Raw genomic sequence first — 18,622 nt, forward strand, 5'->3', positions numbered from 1 at the left:
AAAAGTTGAAAGAGAATCAAGTCGTGCGTACAGGGCATCGAGTATTAATTTTTGAGATCATCCTTCCTGAGAGTCTTTGAGCAGTGCTGTAAACTTGCCCTTGCAACAGTTACCACAAACCCAAACTTAGAAAGTAAGGCTCTTCTCAGATTTTGAAGTATTTGTAGCCCATTTCTAGCTTTTTTTCTCTTGTGACAGCCTTGCAGTAAAATACAGTGCTGGATTAGTGGCCCTAGAGGTTTCTTTTTTGAAGAGGTAAAATGTTCTTAAGCAGTCAGATAAATATTTGCTCTGTTGATCCAGGTTCTCCATAAACTCTTCACCAGTGAGACCTTGTTGTGCAGAAGTAACACAGTTTGTGTACTGATTCTGCTGTATCTGTTCCTAGCCTCCAGCCTCCATCCCTCCCCTTGCTTCCAAATAAGCAGCAGAGCTATACTGAATTTATGCTTGTGTTAACAGCCTAGAAGTAAGTCTAGAGTATCCCACTAGGTTTGTCCATTGAGCACTTCTAGGTCTCTCTTTCTTTTTTGTTTTTGTTCTGCAGCTGCAACTCTGACACTCCTAAAATTGTTGAAATCAAGTATCCAGAGAGAATTTATAGAGGATGCCCTGGCCTTCCGTGTAATACCTAATGGCAGGCATCTTAGAAGGGCATCCTTTCTGAAGCTGTAAATCAGACTCTTTGGTCTGCCTGAAAAGTGCTTGGGTTTTTAGGGTTTTTTTTTTGGGGGACCTTGGGGGCCGATTAAATATATAAGCTTTGTTAATGTTGTTTTATTGGGTGAGATGGGATGTAGAAATCATCTAACAAGTCCAGTAACTTCTTAGTGTGTAGAAGACTTGAAGTTCATTGGAAAACTGAAAATACTTCCACACGGTTTTCCATGAAGACTTTAAATTTTTTAGAAAAAGCATTAATGACTTCAGGATTTCTGCAGCTCACGTCTGTCAAATGTGTCCAGTTGATGCATTTCACTTCCATGTTCAAAACCTGTTATTTTGGGACTGTGTGATAAATACAGAAGTATGCCTGTAGCTTTGTAAGGTTGAGGAACTTTACCATCTCTTAACTCATCTTTTGAACTACCAAGTGCCTAGTATTTTTTGCTAGTAAAGCTGTCTGTGGTATTTGTGTGGCTTCCTTGGCTCCTTCTATTTTCACACCTTCTATTTTCGCAACTGAGCCCCCTGTAGCTTTAGCCAGTTGACTGCACCTTGCCTTGACCAGCTGCCACTGCTTCTGCTGGCTTCCTGCTTCGACACTGGCCACCCTGGCCCCAGCTGCATCCTGCTGCGAGACAGCAGCCTGGCAGCAGGGATCGGATGTTCCCAAACAGTGCGGTGCTCAGTGCAAAAGTTGTCCAGTTTGGTATTTTATTAGTAGAAGGTATATGAAAACAGTATATTTCCCTGTAGCTGTGTTAGCTGGGCCGTGGGACTCTGAGGGTTAAAGGATGTTTCACTTCAAACACTGGGTATCAATTATGGATATAACTGGCGTATCTTCCAAACTTATTTTAAAATAACTGGTATATTTTATTATGGGAGGAAAACATATGAGTAGATTATATCCAGTTGTATAATGCAATCACATCCTGCTCTCCAGTGCATCTTGCTAATGCGATAGCAACGGGGGTTTCCCATCTGCTTTTGCAATTAATTCACTGAAGGACAGTCTCTGAGCCTAAGAAGCTATTACGTCTATCGGTGTCCCCCTCTCTGTTCTCAGCTTAGTAGCAGTATAGATCTGGCTTTGTGCCACTGCTATGCATAAGCTCATCTGTACAGTTTTCATTCTGGCTTCTGCTTTACTACAGGATTTCTGGCTGATGCTGGTTAGATCAGTTTTTAACACAGACAGTCTTCCTGATGTATTCTGTGAGCCTAGCTCTTCCTAGGTGTGAGGGGGTGAGAGCAGCAGAAAGCTTTGGCTGCTTGCCTGGCTGGGTTGGTGAAGATGTCTCTAGCCATGGTAGGACAAGTGGCTTGGAGGTGACTGGCCCTAACCTGTCACTTTGTGCAGAGTTGCATTTCTGCTGCATCCGTCATGCGTAGCTATAAAAGGCTCCAGGGTTGTTAGGAGCATGCTTGTATAAACCTCTGTATTTAAATTGTCAGCATTTGAAATTTCAGTAAGTAGGTTTATCTTGCTGAGGGCGTTTCTTCCCGTGTTCTCTTTGAGTATGTAATTCTCTTTTCTAAATAAAATACATCTTAATCTTCCGGTTACTTTTTAATGATCTTGTTGCTGCTATGTTCTCTTGATCGTAGAGAAAGAAGGCCAGAGGCGAGCTGCCTGCTAGTGTCACAGCTACTACCTGCTGCACCTTCTCTTGCATTAAAACTATTTTTCCACTCTGAACTTGAAGAGAATGAGGTGTGTTCTTTTGTTTGGCTTTTTTGGGGTACAGTTTGGTTACTCTTTACGCTATGCCATGAAGATAAGTCTGTTTGGGGTTTTTTGTGGTGTGTGGTAGGATTTTTTTCTTTGTTATAGCTCACTTATTCTCTGGTTATTACCTGTCAACTTCATTTTACCATCTGGGAAAACAGATCTTTGGATGCAAAGTGAGGGTCACAGGGAGCAAAACCAACATGGACTACTGACTTGTCAACAAAAGGATCAAACATCCATCTTCATCTTGCAGTTGTCTGGAACGAAGATTAAATTGCAGATCATGTTAAGGTGACAGGGGAGCCTTTAGGAAACGGGTATCAATTTATTTACTTACCAGACCAAAACCACTTTGACTGTTCTTACACATTCTCTCTGCAGAACTGGAGTCTTGTTCTTTTCTTAGTACACTGTAAAAGGAATGGTGCTCAGTTAAAACCTTGTGTTTCTCCAGCCTCCTGGCATGGCCCTTCCATTAGGTTACAAATTATTTTTTTGTCATTGTGTTTGATGCATCCCTTACTGATGGTGTTTTCTGGTTGGATTTTATCTAGGCTGGCTGACTAATTCTTCTTATATTCCTGAATCTCAGGTCTTTAATGATTGCTCATTTTTTACCTTACTTTGTTTTTGGTTTTGTGAGATGTGGAAAATGCTTGCAAAAGGCACGTAGCTGGCTTCTTTGTGCGTGTCATCCAAATTTTAGTTGCAAAGTTTGCAGAGTACCCAGGAGATTGGGCAACAAGCGTTGTCTGCTTGCTTAGAATTGCCAGGCAAAAAAGCTGCATCCTTGTTGCAGCCATAAAATATTATGGCAAACATCACTGTTTCAGCTCAGTTATGGTCACATGTTTTCAGCAGTCTTTATTTGCTGGCAATGGTGTATCTACTCGGTTCTGCCCTTAGGCAGGTGAAATGTGTTTGATGCGTCCTAGTGTTTAGCCTCTCGCACAACTCGGGGTTTATACATTAGAAGTGTGAATGAGGGTGAGGAAAACAAAACATGAAACAGAGTATTTTGTTTGTCCCTTCAGGCAGATACCAGATTTTATAAATTCATCGGTAGTTTTGATGTGCTCAGGGCCTCTCTTCCTCTGCAGGAAACTGATAGTAACGGCTCACTGCAAAACGTTTGATGCATGTACGCTTGAAAGGCTCATGCATTATACCTTGGATGTTATTTGAAACTAGAAGGTTAGGTACAGGAGTAGCCTCATGGATTTTTAACTCTCTTCCAGGTCTCATAGTCGGAGTGATCTTGAGATATGGGACTCCCTCTACCAGCGGCCATGACAAGCCATTCAGCTGCTCGCAGGAGGACAGGCCGTTTACAACCCTGCTGGTCAACGTCAGCGGGAAGTTCTTTGAGTATACGCTCAAAGGGGAAATAAGCCCTGGGAAGATCCACAACGTGGAGCAAAATGACATGTTGCGAAAGGTGAGGGTAGACCATTTCTTGTGCTTGGCTGAGTGTTTCTCCTTTATCTGTGCTTCCCTACCTCCTCCCCACACCATCCCATTTGAATGTTGGGTAGTATCAAGTGTCTGTATTCCTGATAGTAACAGCACTTCAATGCTTAATTCAAAAGCACCTTCTGTATTATATCGCTGCCAGTGAAACTGTGCTCTGTTGCATGTATGTAGTGCTTTCCCAAAGCCCTCATTGCTGTTTGAAGACTTAGTGTATGTTTCTAACATCTGTAGAATTCATGAACACCGGCTGAACAAAAAAAGCCTGATGCTGCCTTGTATAATACAATATAAAGAAAATGATATTTTCTTAGTGAAAAGTGATTGTTTCTTAGTGGTGGTTTTCCTGGGGTTTTTTAATCTGTTTATTGTCAGGAAATAGTTACTGCTTATGTTCCTATAATCCACTAAATGAGACAGTCTGGTATTGGAAGTGAAATTCGTCTATTAACTGTTACTCTGATCTGCTATATTCTATTCAGTGTCAGGAATTAACCACCTTTTGCATGTATCAAACCTAAACTTTGAAGTATAGGATTGAGACTTTAGGCTTGTAACGTAAAAATGCTTCTTTCTGCTGACTATGAAGAGAGCTTGTGTGGCTGTTTAGATATCTGCAGCAGACAGGTACGTATAAAGTTAGCTGAAATGAATCCTATTCTGGGAGTGCACACTTGTGTTTGTTTTCTAGCCTGTGCTTAGACAGGGGTGAAGACAGCCTCGTTAGTCTCACATGTGTGCAGGTCTTCTGCTTGGATTTTAAATGTTAGGTTTTGTTCCTTACTCTAGTGTAGTCTTTCATGGATATCTGGAGCTTGCACTGAAATACAGGGAAGTGATGGATGATCCCAATTCCTGAAAACCAGTTTTGTATCTGACCTGATTGGCTTACAACAGCTGTGCAGGGGCTAGACTCACCAAAAATAACTAACTAACTAAATAAATAAATCTTAAATAGCATCTCATCTGCAAATACATGAATATCATTTACCACACTAAGAGATATCTTCTCCAGCATAATTTCAATTAGAATTTTTTAATTTAAAGAGGGGACTGTGTTTGTGACTGCTGCAAGACTATCACTGGCAGTGGATGTAATGTCTGTTTTTCTAGATGTTGTTTATCATGAAAAGCTGCTGCTTTTTGCTGCTGCATATGTATAGAGCTGGCCAGTATTTTGGAGGGTCAGCTTAGCCAGTTGTTTGCTATTTCAACATCCAAAAATAGTAGTTGTCAGAAAATGAAAGAGGAAAAATACCTAACAATTTGTGTATGTCTCTTTCTAATTGAAGTTTCATATTTTATTTTTTAGGTAACATTTGACCCAGAAGTCTTTTTCAACATTCTGTTGCCTCCTATTATTTTTCATGCTGGTTATAGCCTGAAGAAAGTAAGTGTAATAATTTTCTGAGGAGAATAGCCTTTTTTTTTTTTAATGTGAGACTGCTGATTTGTTCAGGAGTACAGTCTCCACTTCAAGCATTTTTTTTTTTTTATGGCAGTAAGAAAAATCTCATGTCTTCCATAGATGGTTAAGTCATATTGTTTTAAGAGAAAATACAGGTACTTTTTACTATAAACACATTAAACTCTACTTAATCTTGCTGATTTGTTTTCCTTTGAACTTTGCCAGAGGTTAACATCCATTTCATTTAAATTAAAATGTGTCCTGATATGAATTGTTTTGGTCCTTCTCAACTATCCTAAATGCAGTAAATTATGCTGAGAAGTGGACCCAAACCTGAATCCCAGTGGGGATGTGCCAGACACTGAATGGCAGAAGGGCCCAGATTCTGCTCTTGCTTGAAGATAACATGAATTGGTGCTGTTTTTTGGTTTTGCAGCTAAGTCTTACATCTCTTATGAAAACATTTGTGTGGAAAGCTTCCTGTCAATAAGCTCCATGTAGGATTTAATACATGGTTCAGATTTGGTTTATTCAATTTATTGAAGTTGGACAGAATTTACATTGGAGTAATGGAAGAATTTCTCTGAAATGGAGGGATGTTTCTGTGTTTTAATGCAAGTGTGTTGTATGTTTTTGAACATACAACATCATGATATAACTTGCTTTAAGTATGTAAACCTCTCTTTCCTATGCAGAGACACTTTTTCAGGAATTTGGGGTCCATTTTGGCTTACGCCTTTTTAGGAACAGCAGTCTCTTGTTTTATTATTGGGTAAGTGAACTCTGATATCAGTTCCTTTCTATACTAAAGTTTAAGTTGACAAAGTGTATGTTGAGCTTTCCAGATTGCCTCAATTTTGTAATTTGTTTGTTTCAGGATTTTATTCATGTATCCTCCAGACAAAATGCAAATGTAACTTCTGCTGAGATTCATCCCACTTCTAAACAATACTGTCCCTTGAAATGGTATTGTCAAGTTTGAATCACTTGACAAGTCCACAGTACTAAAGAGCAATGTTGAGTTTTTGATGTAATGGTCCAGTCCCAAACAAAACCTTGTTAGACCCTTACTGGAATTGACTTTAACTTGAATTGTGGACACTACTCATAATAGTATTTTAGCTTTCAAACTTTTAGAGATGTCCCTTTCACTACCCACATGCGTGCGCGTGCTCTCTTTCTCTCTCTGCATATGTGTATATATAGCATTTTATGTGTATACGTACACATGTCTTTAGTTTAAGATAGCTAGTCACGTTGGTTTACTTGCATACTATCTCTTATGCTGCTAATATTACTGTGTCTGGTGTATGGATATTCTGAAATACAGAAATCCTGAATTGCATAGATGACCTTGGTTTGTGTCTCAAAGAATTTCTAGAGAAATACTTTGAAGGCTATTCTTAGCTCAGAGCTTTTGGCTTATGTACTGTGTTGGGAGAAGCAGTACTGAGGGGAATTTTGAGCGGGGAAAACGTTCCCTTTGGTGGAAAAAGGAAACAACCTGTAGATTCTGTGTACTAGTTGTGCGAATAGATTTCATGCTTTGCTTACCGGTTTTAAATTATATATTCTGGATCATATATCACTTGACTCAGTTCATAGGGAAAAGAGGAAAATTAATTTTGAGAGCTTAGTGTTAAACTGTGGCAGTGTCCCACAGAGCTGTAGCATAACCAAGCCCGCCTGAAATATTGTTGCTTGTGCTTTTCCTTTGCCTGTCTGAAATGCACCAACTTGTTTGACTTGGACTGTTTTATCCTCTTTCTCTTCAGGAATCTCATGTATGGGGTTGTGAAACTAATGAAGTTGGTGGGTCAGCTCTCTGATAAATTCTATTATACAGACTGCCTCCTCTTTGGAGCGATAATATCTGCCACTGATCCAGGTAGCTCGCTGAACATTTTTTAATAACCTTCCAAAATAATGCTATTACTAGGATTGTTGGCTGCATAGCATGAAGATATTAACAGCACTTTATTTTCAGTTATGTTATGCTAGTATCTCTGATCCTTTTCTCTGAAATGCATGCAAATTATGAGTGTTGTGAAAGCTGTTCTCTGTCTGTTTGGTGCTGGACTGGTATGATGTGATGGTATGTTTGGGGGAAAAATGTAACTTTCCTGTTCAAATACTTTAAATATTTTTTTTTCCCCCCAGTAGGTTTTTTGGTTAGTGTGCATCAAGTTTAAGACTGCAAATAGATTAAATTATTACATCATCTGGATAGCAGGACTTCCTTCTTTAGCTACCTTGCTTGGGACATTGGATAATTTATGAGCAGTATTTGAGACTTTTAGGCTTTTTAGGTGTGGGGAATTTTTTTTTTCTCCTTCAAATGAACTTCATGTTTTACAAGTTTAAGGAGAACAATGCTCTTCTGGCAAAGTAATTTGAGCTTTTGCCAAAATAATCTAGTCATCCTTCAAAGTCCAGCAGGCTCACATAGGGGTGTCTTGCTTGACAGGTCAGTCTGGAGAGCTGGTGTGTGTCAGGGGCCGGGGTAGGAAGTGGTGAAGTATGAAGCTTGACATTTAAAACAGCTTATTTGAGGTGCTCCGTGGTGATTTGTGCAAAAATGGGAAGTATCTCCTGTGATTGAGCTGAGCTCTGAACAGCTGGCTGTTGCACACAATTTATGCAAAAAATCACCATGTGATTTTTCTGAAGCTCATATATGGGAACATCTTCAAGATCACGGTCTTTCATCTGAGACTTAAGTTTCTTGAAAGGATGGTTATAAATATTTAGCAGTCTTGCCCTTTTCAAATTCTGTGCAAATGCACGCTCCTGTGGCATAGCATGTGCTTTGGGGAACACTTAGGATTATTAGCACTATTTTACAATGGCTGAAATAGTAAAGCGATGTTAACAATCCATACAGCCTTTAAAAATAGCAAGAGCTGCACGAGGTTTTGTTGATTATCTTATATGGAACAAGTTCTACAAAGAACATCAGGGCTTTGGTAGAAGTGCTTTGCCTGCCACGTGCCCCTTGATCATGGGGGCTTTCCTATAAACACTGTGCAGATGGGAGGACAACAGAGCCACCTCCTAATGGAGCTGCCCTAAAACTGATGGTGGAATTGCTTACCTATAGATAAACATGACTAGTCTGTTTCCCAGTTTAATTTTGATCCTGTACTTCAATTCCTGGGTTTTGTTGCTTTAGGCAAACTGGAAAGTCTGCTCCGTCAGCTCATACAGTCGTTCTGGAAGTCAGCCAGTGTGTTTTTTCTCTTTTCTTTCTGTAGTTACCGTGCTAGCAATATTTAATGAACTGCATGCTGATGTCGATCTCTATGCCCTTCTGTTTGGGGAGAGCGTGTTGAATGACGCTGTTGCCATTGTGTTATCTTCGTAAGTAACTACCTGAATTTCTACTCTGAAATTACTTAATTGCTTTTGGTATTTATCTAAAATAAATGCTTTTTCAGAGGAATGTTATTTTGAATTTAAATGGATTGTCTTGAACTGAATGAATAGACATTGCAAACATTTGCCAAGATCCTTCATGCATACATAAACCAGAAAGGCAAATTTGCTTTCAGTATGGGATTATCTCTTCTGTTGCTCAGGTGTTGCTGTTATGGAATAAAAATCTTCTGATGCCACTTCTAACTTCTCATTGTGTTACTCTCTTTCTAGATCTATAGTTGCCTACCAGCCAACAGGTGAAAATACCCATGCTTTTGATGCAGCAGCATTTTTCAAGTCTGTTGGTGTTTTCCTGGGAATATTCAGTGGTTCTTTCATGATGGGAGCAGTGACAGGGGTTGTGACAGCTCTGATATCCTTTTTCACGTTTAGCTCTTCCAGACTAGATGCTACATTCAGGTACTAACAGGGCTCACCTGTTTCCAACTATAGCAATGTTGACACTAGCTTGTTTTAATCTGAGTGTGAAGATGTGTTCAGTATTCATGTAACCTTTGCCTGTAGAAAGACATATAGGTACCCACAGAAATCACCTTTTTCGAATATAACAGTAGCCACGCTATAAATTTTACTGATGTTGCTGCATGCTGCAAGCCGAGGGGAGGCCCTAAATGGACATGTCCTAATGTTCAGTTTCTTTATAGGAAATTTAAAAAAAATATTATTATTAGGCTTGAAAGACATCTCATGTGATAGCTGGTGTTTGATTCTGTTGTCAGCAAAATCATTAATAGCTATTTCTGACCCCACAGGGTTCTTTCAGAGTTCTGCATTTAACCTTTCTGCCATCTGTCTTGGATAAGACTGTATCTCTACCAGAGTTAACATCATAACATGATGTGCTTTGCATGACCTGTCCTGCTCTTTTGAAGCTTACTGCCGCTATTTGATTAGAGCTCTGAGGTGCTCAGTGAGTGATCTGTGTGGGTTTTGTTTTAGGTTTAGGTAGTGGACCTTATTAAGCCTGACCTGCTCTAGAAATTGTGATGCTTCTTCAGGAAAAAAAAATTCAAATTCTTTGCTTTTAGACTAGCTAGTATATTTGTACACATCCCAAATTGCTTTGATCTGCCTAGGTTTCTGAAAACTGATCTAAAAAGGGTAGAATGTGATATTTTATAGAATAATCATGAACCTGTGATTCTTCCTCTTAAGTGATAATGTCTCAACCATGTCTTGTTATATACACACCGTGCAGATTTGTCTGATATATGTCTGCATAATGGTAACCCTTCAGGTATAAGGGGAAGATGTGCCATGATGCTTTAATATTTGGTCTTCCAGTTCCACTGTTCTGCAGTCGATATGGCCCAGAACCATGATTCTTCATCTGGCTTTTAGGCTACTGGCCATCCATAGCTCTAGCTGGTCAAATACTGTTGCTATGTTTTTTGGCTTGCTGATTAGCAACTAATTACAGCTGAAATGCATTCAGATCCATTTTGTAAAATCATGGTTCTGAAGCAGCAATTGGTTCTTGCTGTTTCTAATGTTTGTGCTCCAGAGGGTGCATGAAGCAGGGAGTGGGGAGGCTGTTCAGAAGACAGCCTCTGTGGGTTGATTGTTTTCTTTTTTTAAAGAAAACAACAAAACAAACAAAAAACCCCTTAAATTGTTGCTCAGTTATACAATTTTAACTATTTTCTTTTGGAAAAATACCTAATGCCATGCAATACTTTAGAATCAAACTGTAGATTTGCATTTTACTCTTCATAGCTGATTAGAACCCATAGCTTGTGTCATGAATGAAGTGAAGAGGCTGTTATTCCTGTAGCTGTGAAGTACCTACAACTGTACCTCTCTACAAGTGAGGGGTTTCATGCAGTCATGCGTTGTCCTTTGAAAACAGACGGAATACTTAGTTTCCAAATATGATGCAGATAATACATGTGGACTTGTTCTGGCTTTCAGCAAGCTGTCTTGGCCTGACTGTCTGTGGTTATTTTTATAACAGTTAAGGTATTGACCACTTCGTTTTTTCTTTCTAAATTGCAGAATCTGCCTGGTTGAAATGAAGTGAAGCAGAAGGCCATGACTAAGGAATAAAGCAAGTTTGTTGTCCTTGCTTTAATGTTTAAGTTAAGAAAACAGAAATAATAATTTAATTTGAATTAACACTTCAATTTGGTCAATTATTATGTTAAATAATAAGATTATTTTTTTCCTTACCTTTCTCTCACTGTCCTCTTCCACCAGAATGATGAGCAGAGGTTTTCATTTCAGATTTAATGAAATGTTTTGGTACAGCTACTTACAATAATAGCAAGGGGAATAAAGAGCTTGGTTCACAAAGCTGCCAGAAAAGACTGGAAATGAGGAATCTGTTCTGACAAGGGCTCTTGCCTAACTTCAGGGGAACAAGTTTCAACCTCTTTCTCTCCCATGGAGTGACTGTGGCTATCCAGTTTCCCAAGCATCCGTGAATGCCTCTTGAGCCAGGCACTGGGATAAACCTACGGTGGAATTATCCAAGCGCTCTGTGGGAAGACAGGTTCTAGTTGTTGCCCTGGTGGATGTTGCTGCTTCAGAAGCATGATGTTACAAAATGGGTCTGTTTAGGAGGGGGAAAGAAAAAATTAGCTTAGTGCAACAGTACATCAAAAGTTTGAGACACATGGTTTATATGGAGAAGTGACTCTGGAGGATAACAGCTGTTTAAAAAATTGCTGAGTTTTATATTTGGTGTAATGTCAACTGTCATGGAGATATATATATATATATATTTTTTTTAATGATGGTTTGGGCTTTTGTTTAGAGTGCAGCCTTCTGACAAAGCAGGGTTGCAGCTGAAGGTGTGTCTGGAGTCTGTGTTCCAGAGCCCTTGCCCTCCTCCAAGTTAGCAGAGAATGCCAACAGGAAGTAGGTGTGGGAGAGGAGCGGGTGGCTGGCCTCAGGATTGCTTCATCCTAACCAGACTCCCATTGAAACACTGCCAGCTGTTTGCCTCTGGTGTTAATCACTTGTGGCTTGTTGTGAACGCTGTATTCTGTGATAAAGCCTACAGGAGACTGTTTCCACTGAGTATTCCGGGCTGCCTGACTGCTGCTGGTAGGAAGTGCTCAAGAGTGCTGTGAGCCCCAGACCTCCCAGGACCTGTGAATTTCCTTGTGAAAAGCGGTGCTGCTCATTGCTTTTAACATCCCTATCCCGTATTGAGCCATGGCTCCCCAAGCAGCAGTGCTGCCATTAGTTTTCGATTGTGTAGTGCTGCAGAGAGCCCAGGATGCAGCTGTGTTACACATGGAAAGCAATGGTGGATGATGGTGCAGCCTTGATGTGTCCATTGAGGTACCAGTTGCCTTCATATAAACAGGGGAGAGTGCCTACCACCTTACTGGTTCAAGTGTCCTGGCTGTGCTCTTGCTATCCTCCCACTTGGATTTCAGAGAAGATTGTGCTAGTTGTCAGCTTTCAGAAAGACCAGGGATCTCTCTACCACCCCTGTTAGCACATGGTTTCTTTCTGTGTCTTCTAGTAGACTTGTGCATAGCTGTGTGCACCTCTGGTACAGTGAGCTGTTCAGTGTTTACCTGCTGCCAGAGTAGTGATGAGGAAAAAAACCCCCAAAATTCTAAAAATATGTGAACAACGTTTTTGTAGTATGTGAACAGCTATATTTAACACTCCTGAAATCTGTTCCACTTCTTCAGTAACTGTATGAACTGTTAATTCAGTGTGTTTGATGTTCCTCAAGTTTTGCTCTCCTCTGGAAGATGAACTTGTTTTTTCTTCTCATTGAAAGACTGCACTGCTCTGAGTTGTCTTTTACTCTATAACACATCAACACAAGGAGAGGAAATACATTTTGTTGTAGGCAGGGTTTCTGTTTTGCCTCCAAAGTACAGAAGTAGCCATGCTTGCTGGAAAGGACTTGTCAACAAATCTGAGCAGAAAACCTCTGATAAATCTACTTCATCTTAGGGTTACTGTAGTAAAGAACAGCCATGTGAATTAAATGCTTCTGAAGGTATCTTATGCTTTATTTAAAGATGGGGGGGATCTTTACTGGGGGGGGGGACGACACCAAACCCAAAACAAAAAAAACCCTGAAAAACCAAGACACACAATCTAAAAGGAATGCCAGGTATATATCCCTTCCCTGCTGGCACTTTGCAGAGAAATGTGGCATAGAGTAAGATATTACTTCAAAGAGGTGGAGCCACAGTTATACCATGGATATGCAGCAGAAATATCCAAAACTGACTGTTGCAAGGGGAGACTTTGATTCTGAAGTTTGTCTTGATGTGATGGAATTGATGTTTTTCAGGACTAAGTGTTTTGTTTTCGAACTAGCACTGGTTATTAGCACATAAAAGTGTTTTTCATAAATACTGGGTGCAGAGAAGCCAAAGGATTTATTTTTGCTCCCTTAACAAATGACTTAACGTGACGAAGTTTACAAAGTTGCACTGCTTCCCCCTGCTGGAAACGGCTCTCTTCTTCTTGATGTCCTGGAGCACTTTCTTGCTTGCAGAAGCTTGTGGATTCACTGGTGAGTTATTGGGATTCAAGCATATGGAGACAGAAGTCCTGTCTGTCTTGGCAGCCCTTTTTCCACTTTCTCGTTGAAACCTTCCGACGAGAAACAAGATGTTAGTGCTTGAAGCTTTTATATGTTCTGTACAGTGCCATTGACTGTGCAGCTCACTGTGTGGCTTTTAAAAGCACTGGTTTGGTTCACACACCTAACTCCCCCCTGATTCCAACCTAGAATCTAACTCAGTTGAAAATAAAGTTCATAAAATCTCAAGGATGGTCTACAAATTTAATAGAAGATGAGAAGGGTAAATGTGTTGAGCTCATACAGTAAACAGGCTGATTTTTACATGTGATTCTGTTCACAGGTGTGGTGGCTGTCCTCTTCTGTGGAATTACGCAGGCGCATTATACGTACAATAATTTGTCAGTTGAGTCAAGAAGTCGCACTAAGCAGGCAAGACTGTCTTTCACCGTTTGTGCACTGTATTGCTGTAGTGTTCTGTGTACTATTGTTTTTGAAAAGCAGCTTTATTGCTTGGCCATTAACGTGTGACTCTTTTTTTTCTCCCTAGCTCTTTGAGGTATTGCACTTCCTGGCAGAGAACTTCATATTTTCTTATATGGGTTTGGCACTGTTTACTTTCCAGAAACATATATTCAGCCCAGTTTTCATAATTGGAGCTTTTGTATCCTTTTTTGCTTTGTGTGAGACTTCTCTGTCTTATATGCCTGAAAACTTGTGGTGTCTGTTGGCTTTACCAAATAGAGGATGGCATCTGACCTGAGTTTCCCTCGTGTCTTGGCAGGCACAAGAATTTTGAGAACAATTTTTGGTTACCCCTTACATCAAATCCCTAAGGCCTCTGTGCCACACAGTTGTTGGCTCTGCACCTGAGCAAGTGCTAGAAGTTGTATAATTTCAATAGATGAATATGCTTTACTATGTGACTTGGCTATTGAAAGCCAGCAGTGCTTGTGTTGCTCTTGTATTTGAACTTTGGGGGCCTAGAAAGGATTCATTTTTTTTCTTTTCACTTCCAATGGTCCCTTGAAGAAAACAAACTTAAAGTAAATAAAGAGGATCGTGGGTGAACAGAATATTTCTGAGCAATGTCCCAAAGGTAGAGGTCAAGTTCTCAGGTGATGGGAGGAGGAAGAAACTGAGCTGTGGTGCAGACCATGACATGAGAGGTACACACTGCTGAAAGGTGCTGGTGTTGGAGGTGGGTATCCAGGTTGCATTGTCCCTGGCTGACTTGGTACCTGGCTCTTGAATTCCCCAGAACTGAACACTTTTGTAGTAGTCATACTTATGTAAGCTGGGAATCACTAAGATTCCTCTCTGCACCTTGCCCCTGTTTAAATAGCTTATGTACCTATTTCTTCACTATAGTCCTGGCTGCTTGAAAATTCAGAGCAATTAAAAGTGTGCATGAAGCAGTAGGAACTAGTCTTCCAGTCTTGATTTCTCTCTGCCTGCTGCAGGGGTAGTGCTATCAGCAATGAGATAAAACCCAGTGAAAGGACATATAAAGATGGCCTAATCCAGAATGTATTTCTTCTCTCCTTCTTTCCACTGTTTTCTTATCTCTGTACTGCTTCTAGAAATTTATCACATTTGTCTTTATTTTCCTTTGACCATTTACTTTTTTCCTGAAACAGTAATAAATTTTCTCCCTTGTCTCATCACGTCTGTTCTTCTGACCTAAAAAATGCTCCAGAGCCCTGCAGCCAGGATAAAGACATGAACAGAATAGTTGCATCTGGTATACTAAGCATTGTAATTTTTCATCTTTGCTGTGGCCTTCTGTCCTGTCTGAGGTTATGCTATCTGTCTTGGGTTTGTTTTCAGTATTTATTTTGTTCCTTTCTCTTCCTGTCCACCTACCTTTTATTACCTTTTCCACACTTTCACACTGCACTTAACCTCTGTTGCCTCTTGAGTGCTTTTCTACCTTAGTGAGGAGGGCAGCTAGTACTGGTACCCACATTTTGCCTCAACAGCTACTGTCCCCATTGAGTTAACACCTTGCATGAGTGAAATGTAGAGGCATCATTAGCTGTTGAAAGAGAAATGTTGGACTGCAAAGGCAGAGCTAAAGCCTCAGTGTCATTGACAAAATCCTAGCCATTGTCCCTACGTACATTGGTCATGATGGCTTCTGATGTCTGATTTCTGCAGTCCTCAAAAGGACTGCTATAAAAGTTGTTTGGAATAATTACATGAAGCTTTTTGTATAAAGCAATAATCAAAATCTTATTTTCCTAGAGACATAATTTCCTGCAGACAGTATTGCTTTACTTTAGCTATGGCAACAACCCAGTGGTGTCTAGAACTCTTATGTGGTTCTATCTCTTTTCCATAAAAGAGCTGTTTCATTCTTCTAATGTTGTTATCCTAGCAGCAAATGATCAGTGTTTGGTGGGCTTCTGTTTGTGTTGGTATTTAATAGGATTTCAATGCATCACTCTAGTTTGTCCCAAAGTGTTCCTTAGATGGTGGAGGGTGTATTCAGCTTCTGCTTCTTCACTGGAACTACTGGATGTTTTACACCACAGTAAGGGAGGGAAGGAGCTTACCGCCTACTGTCATGAATTTCTGCAATACTCTTTTACTACTATTTTTGAACTTCATTCTAGTGCTGACAAGTGGCTTTTGGATTTATATTAGTAACTCTGTACTCTTAAGTGCTTGCCAGCCAGTAGGAGATTTTGCCTCTGCAGGAGCTGTAATGGAGTGGCCACTTGCTGGTCTTATTTTGGTTTTCCTTCTGTACATAGGACTGCATTTCTGTTGGTCTGAAACATGTAATCGAATGGTGGTGGTGATAGTTATTTAAAGTGTGACTTTTTTAAGTAAAGTTTTTGTTTGTATGACTGGTAATTTTAATACTAGGTATAATTTCACTGTTCATTAAAAAACTTGGTTATATTGGTTAAAATTTGCATTCCGTGCAATGAGTTCTATATGCACATAATTGGTGAAAGTCTGTTTTATATAGACAGAGGTAACAAGAACACTTGATATCATGATGTAAACCTCTCACTAAAACAGAAGCTTCATGTTAGAGCCAGGTACCCAAGAGTGCCTACCTCAGGAAAGTGAAATCCTTAACCATTAGCTGTGAACAGATTGCAATATTTTTGGGCAGAGCTGCACACATCTACCCTCTCTCCTTCTTGTTGAATCTGGGCAGAAGGCATAAGATCAGCTGGAACTTTCAGCACATGATGATGTTTTCAGGTAAAAGCAAAAATGTTTGGTCAAGCGAAAAATATTTATTTTTAACTCATAAGCAATTTATAGTACTACCTTCTGCTTTTATAATCCATATCCATGCATCCTGAGTAGAAGACTTAATGGTTGTTGCAGCATGCCATCATGTATCATTCAACCTTTACAGAAAGTGTGTCATGTCTGGGAAGAGTGACATCTTGAAATGCCAGCTGCTGGCAGCAAGCAGCCACCTCATGTTGGGAATAAAGTATTTTCATTTGAAGTGCATCTGAAGGGGATGGGGGAATTGGGATATATCTCTTCCAGAAGGTTATTTCTAGCTGAGATGATGTACGTGTTGTGCAGAAACAGATATCTGCTGAGAAAATAGAGGCGTATTTGTGGGTGCCCTCTCCCACTTAGTTGGAGAAAGCAAGGTATTTGACTTACACTCCCTTATGATTTCTGTCACACAGATAACTGTTTAAGTTTGTCATTTAAAGCAAATCATGGAGTGTGTGTCTGTGTGTCTAAACATGTGCATCCTCAAGAAGTGCCAGGGATGCCTCTGTACACAAGAGGGTGTAAAGAAGAGTGAGCCAGGCTATTTCCAGTGGTGCCCAGAGGCAATGGGCACAAACTGAAACACAGGAGTTTCCCTCCAAACGTCAGGAAACACTTTTTACTGTGTCCAAGCAGTGGCACAGGTTGCCCAGAGAGGCTGTGGCATCCTTGGAGATATTCAAAAGCCATCTGGACGTGGTCCTGGGCAACCCTCTCCAGGTGACCGTGCTTGAGCGGGGGAGTTGGACCAGATGATCTCTAGAGGTCCCTTCCAACCTTAACCATCCTGTGATTCTGTGATTCCCCTACTAAAGAAGTCTGCAGATGGCCAAATGCTATGGCTTGTCCTTGCTAGTGGAATTTCATAATTGGAGGCAGGGGAGGGGGAGGAATATAGTCTGCCTGTGAACATGTTATTAACTAGAATATTTTTCCAGCTGATAACAATTTCATACCAAGAACTCATGCTTCAGTTATGGAATCAACTGGAAAAGTGTGCATTTTCATTTGGATTCAGGGAGCTGCTTGATTTCCATAATACATTTTGCTGTTGTCCACAACTAGGTTGTTTCTGCATTTCTTTCCTGTTAGTTTCTGGAAACATTTACACCTTTTCTTAGCACTTGTGGATTCTATAAGTTACAGAAAACTACCAGGGCAAATGATGTTTTAAATCATCCCAGGGCATAATTTATCAGGGAAACTGAGGGAATAAAACTTGCTGGAGCCCAGTGCTTTCTGCCTGTCACTTTGTGCCTGTGTGGCAGGGAGGGAGCAAGGAAAAATGCTGTGTTATAAATAAGTGCAGTTGTGCTTCTGAAGCTCTGCTATTTCATTCTTTTGCATAGGTCTCAGAGGAGCCATGGCGTTTGCTCTGGCTATACGAGATACTGCTACCTACTCACATCAAATGATGTTCTCAACAACTCTCCTCATAGTCTTTTTCACTGTGTGGATTGTCGGTGGAGGTACAACTCCCATGCTGTCATGGCTGAACATCAGGTCAGTATGCAACTGCATGCTGGGGAAACTTCACTTTTCAAGTGGCAACTGTGCTAATCAGGCATAGTCCTACAGAACTTGTTTGATGCTTGCTAGAGGTGTTCTAGGTATTTAGAACATTATGTTTTATAGAGGAAGGTGCTAGTGCAGGCTGGTGAAGAAAATGTACTGATGCTGCTGGGATTCAACCTAAAGCTCTCTGATGCTCTGCAAGTAGATATCTAGGTCCTTCTCAGCCCAGTAGGATATGGAATAGTGTTGCCTGATACAGCAGCCCCTATATTGAAAAGAAAGAATTAATCCATCTAGTCCCATATAAAGTTCTCTTCCTATGTCCAAAAGACATTTCCCTGTCTTTTGGCTCTTGGTAATGGCCCTGCTATGCTTTTTAAGTTAAATGGAGTCTTTAGTGGGTGGTGCTAAACTGAGTGCACTTTAAACATCTATCCAAACAAACCTGATGTGTTACCTAAACAACTGGGATAAATGGGATCCTGCTAGTCTTCTGGGCGTGTTTACTCCTGTTTTGAGCTGTGAAAATGGTAAGTAGCATGATTATAGACATTTGTCTGTAAATCCTGGCCAATACTTAGTACTTTCAGGCTGCAGGTACATCCATGTTTGAGGATACTTATGAACTAGAGAA

General features: G+C 40.3%; 1 protein-coding gene across 2 annotated transcripts in view; it reads left to right on the plus strand.

The window, feature by feature from the left end:
• SLC9A7 (solute carrier family 9 member A7) overlaps positions 1-18,622 on the plus strand; it is a 78,800-nt gene that overhangs the window by 33,064 nt on the left and 27,114 nt on the right. For both annotated transcript variants that reach the window (XM_072849597.1, XM_072849596.1), the window contains exons 2-12: positions 3,637-3,836; positions 5,181-5,258; positions 5,972-6,048; positions 7,052-7,164; positions 8,531-8,636; positions 8,925-9,066; positions 13,101-13,206; positions 13,559-13,647; positions 13,766-13,879; positions 16,326-16,437; positions 17,823-17,976. In XM_072849597.1, the coding sequence (XP_072705698.1) occupies positions 3,637-3,836; positions 5,181-5,258; positions 5,972-6,048; positions 7,052-7,164; positions 8,531-8,636; positions 8,925-9,066; positions 13,101-13,206; positions 13,559-13,647; positions 13,766-13,879; positions 16,326-16,437; positions 17,823-17,976 (1,291 nt within the window). The remainder of the gene's footprint in view (positions 1-3,636; positions 3,837-5,180; positions 5,259-5,971; positions 6,049-7,051; positions 7,165-8,530; positions 8,637-8,924; positions 9,067-13,100; positions 13,207-13,558; positions 13,648-13,765; positions 13,880-16,325; positions 16,438-17,822; positions 17,977-18,622) is intronic.

Source organism: Ciconia boyciana, chromosome 1, assembly GCF_034638445.1.
Source record: "Ciconia boyciana chromosome 1, ASM3463844v1, whole genome shotgun sequence".
Classification (NCBI taxonomy): domain Eukaryota; kingdom Metazoa; phylum Chordata; class Aves; order Ciconiiformes; family Ciconiidae; genus Ciconia; species Ciconia boyciana.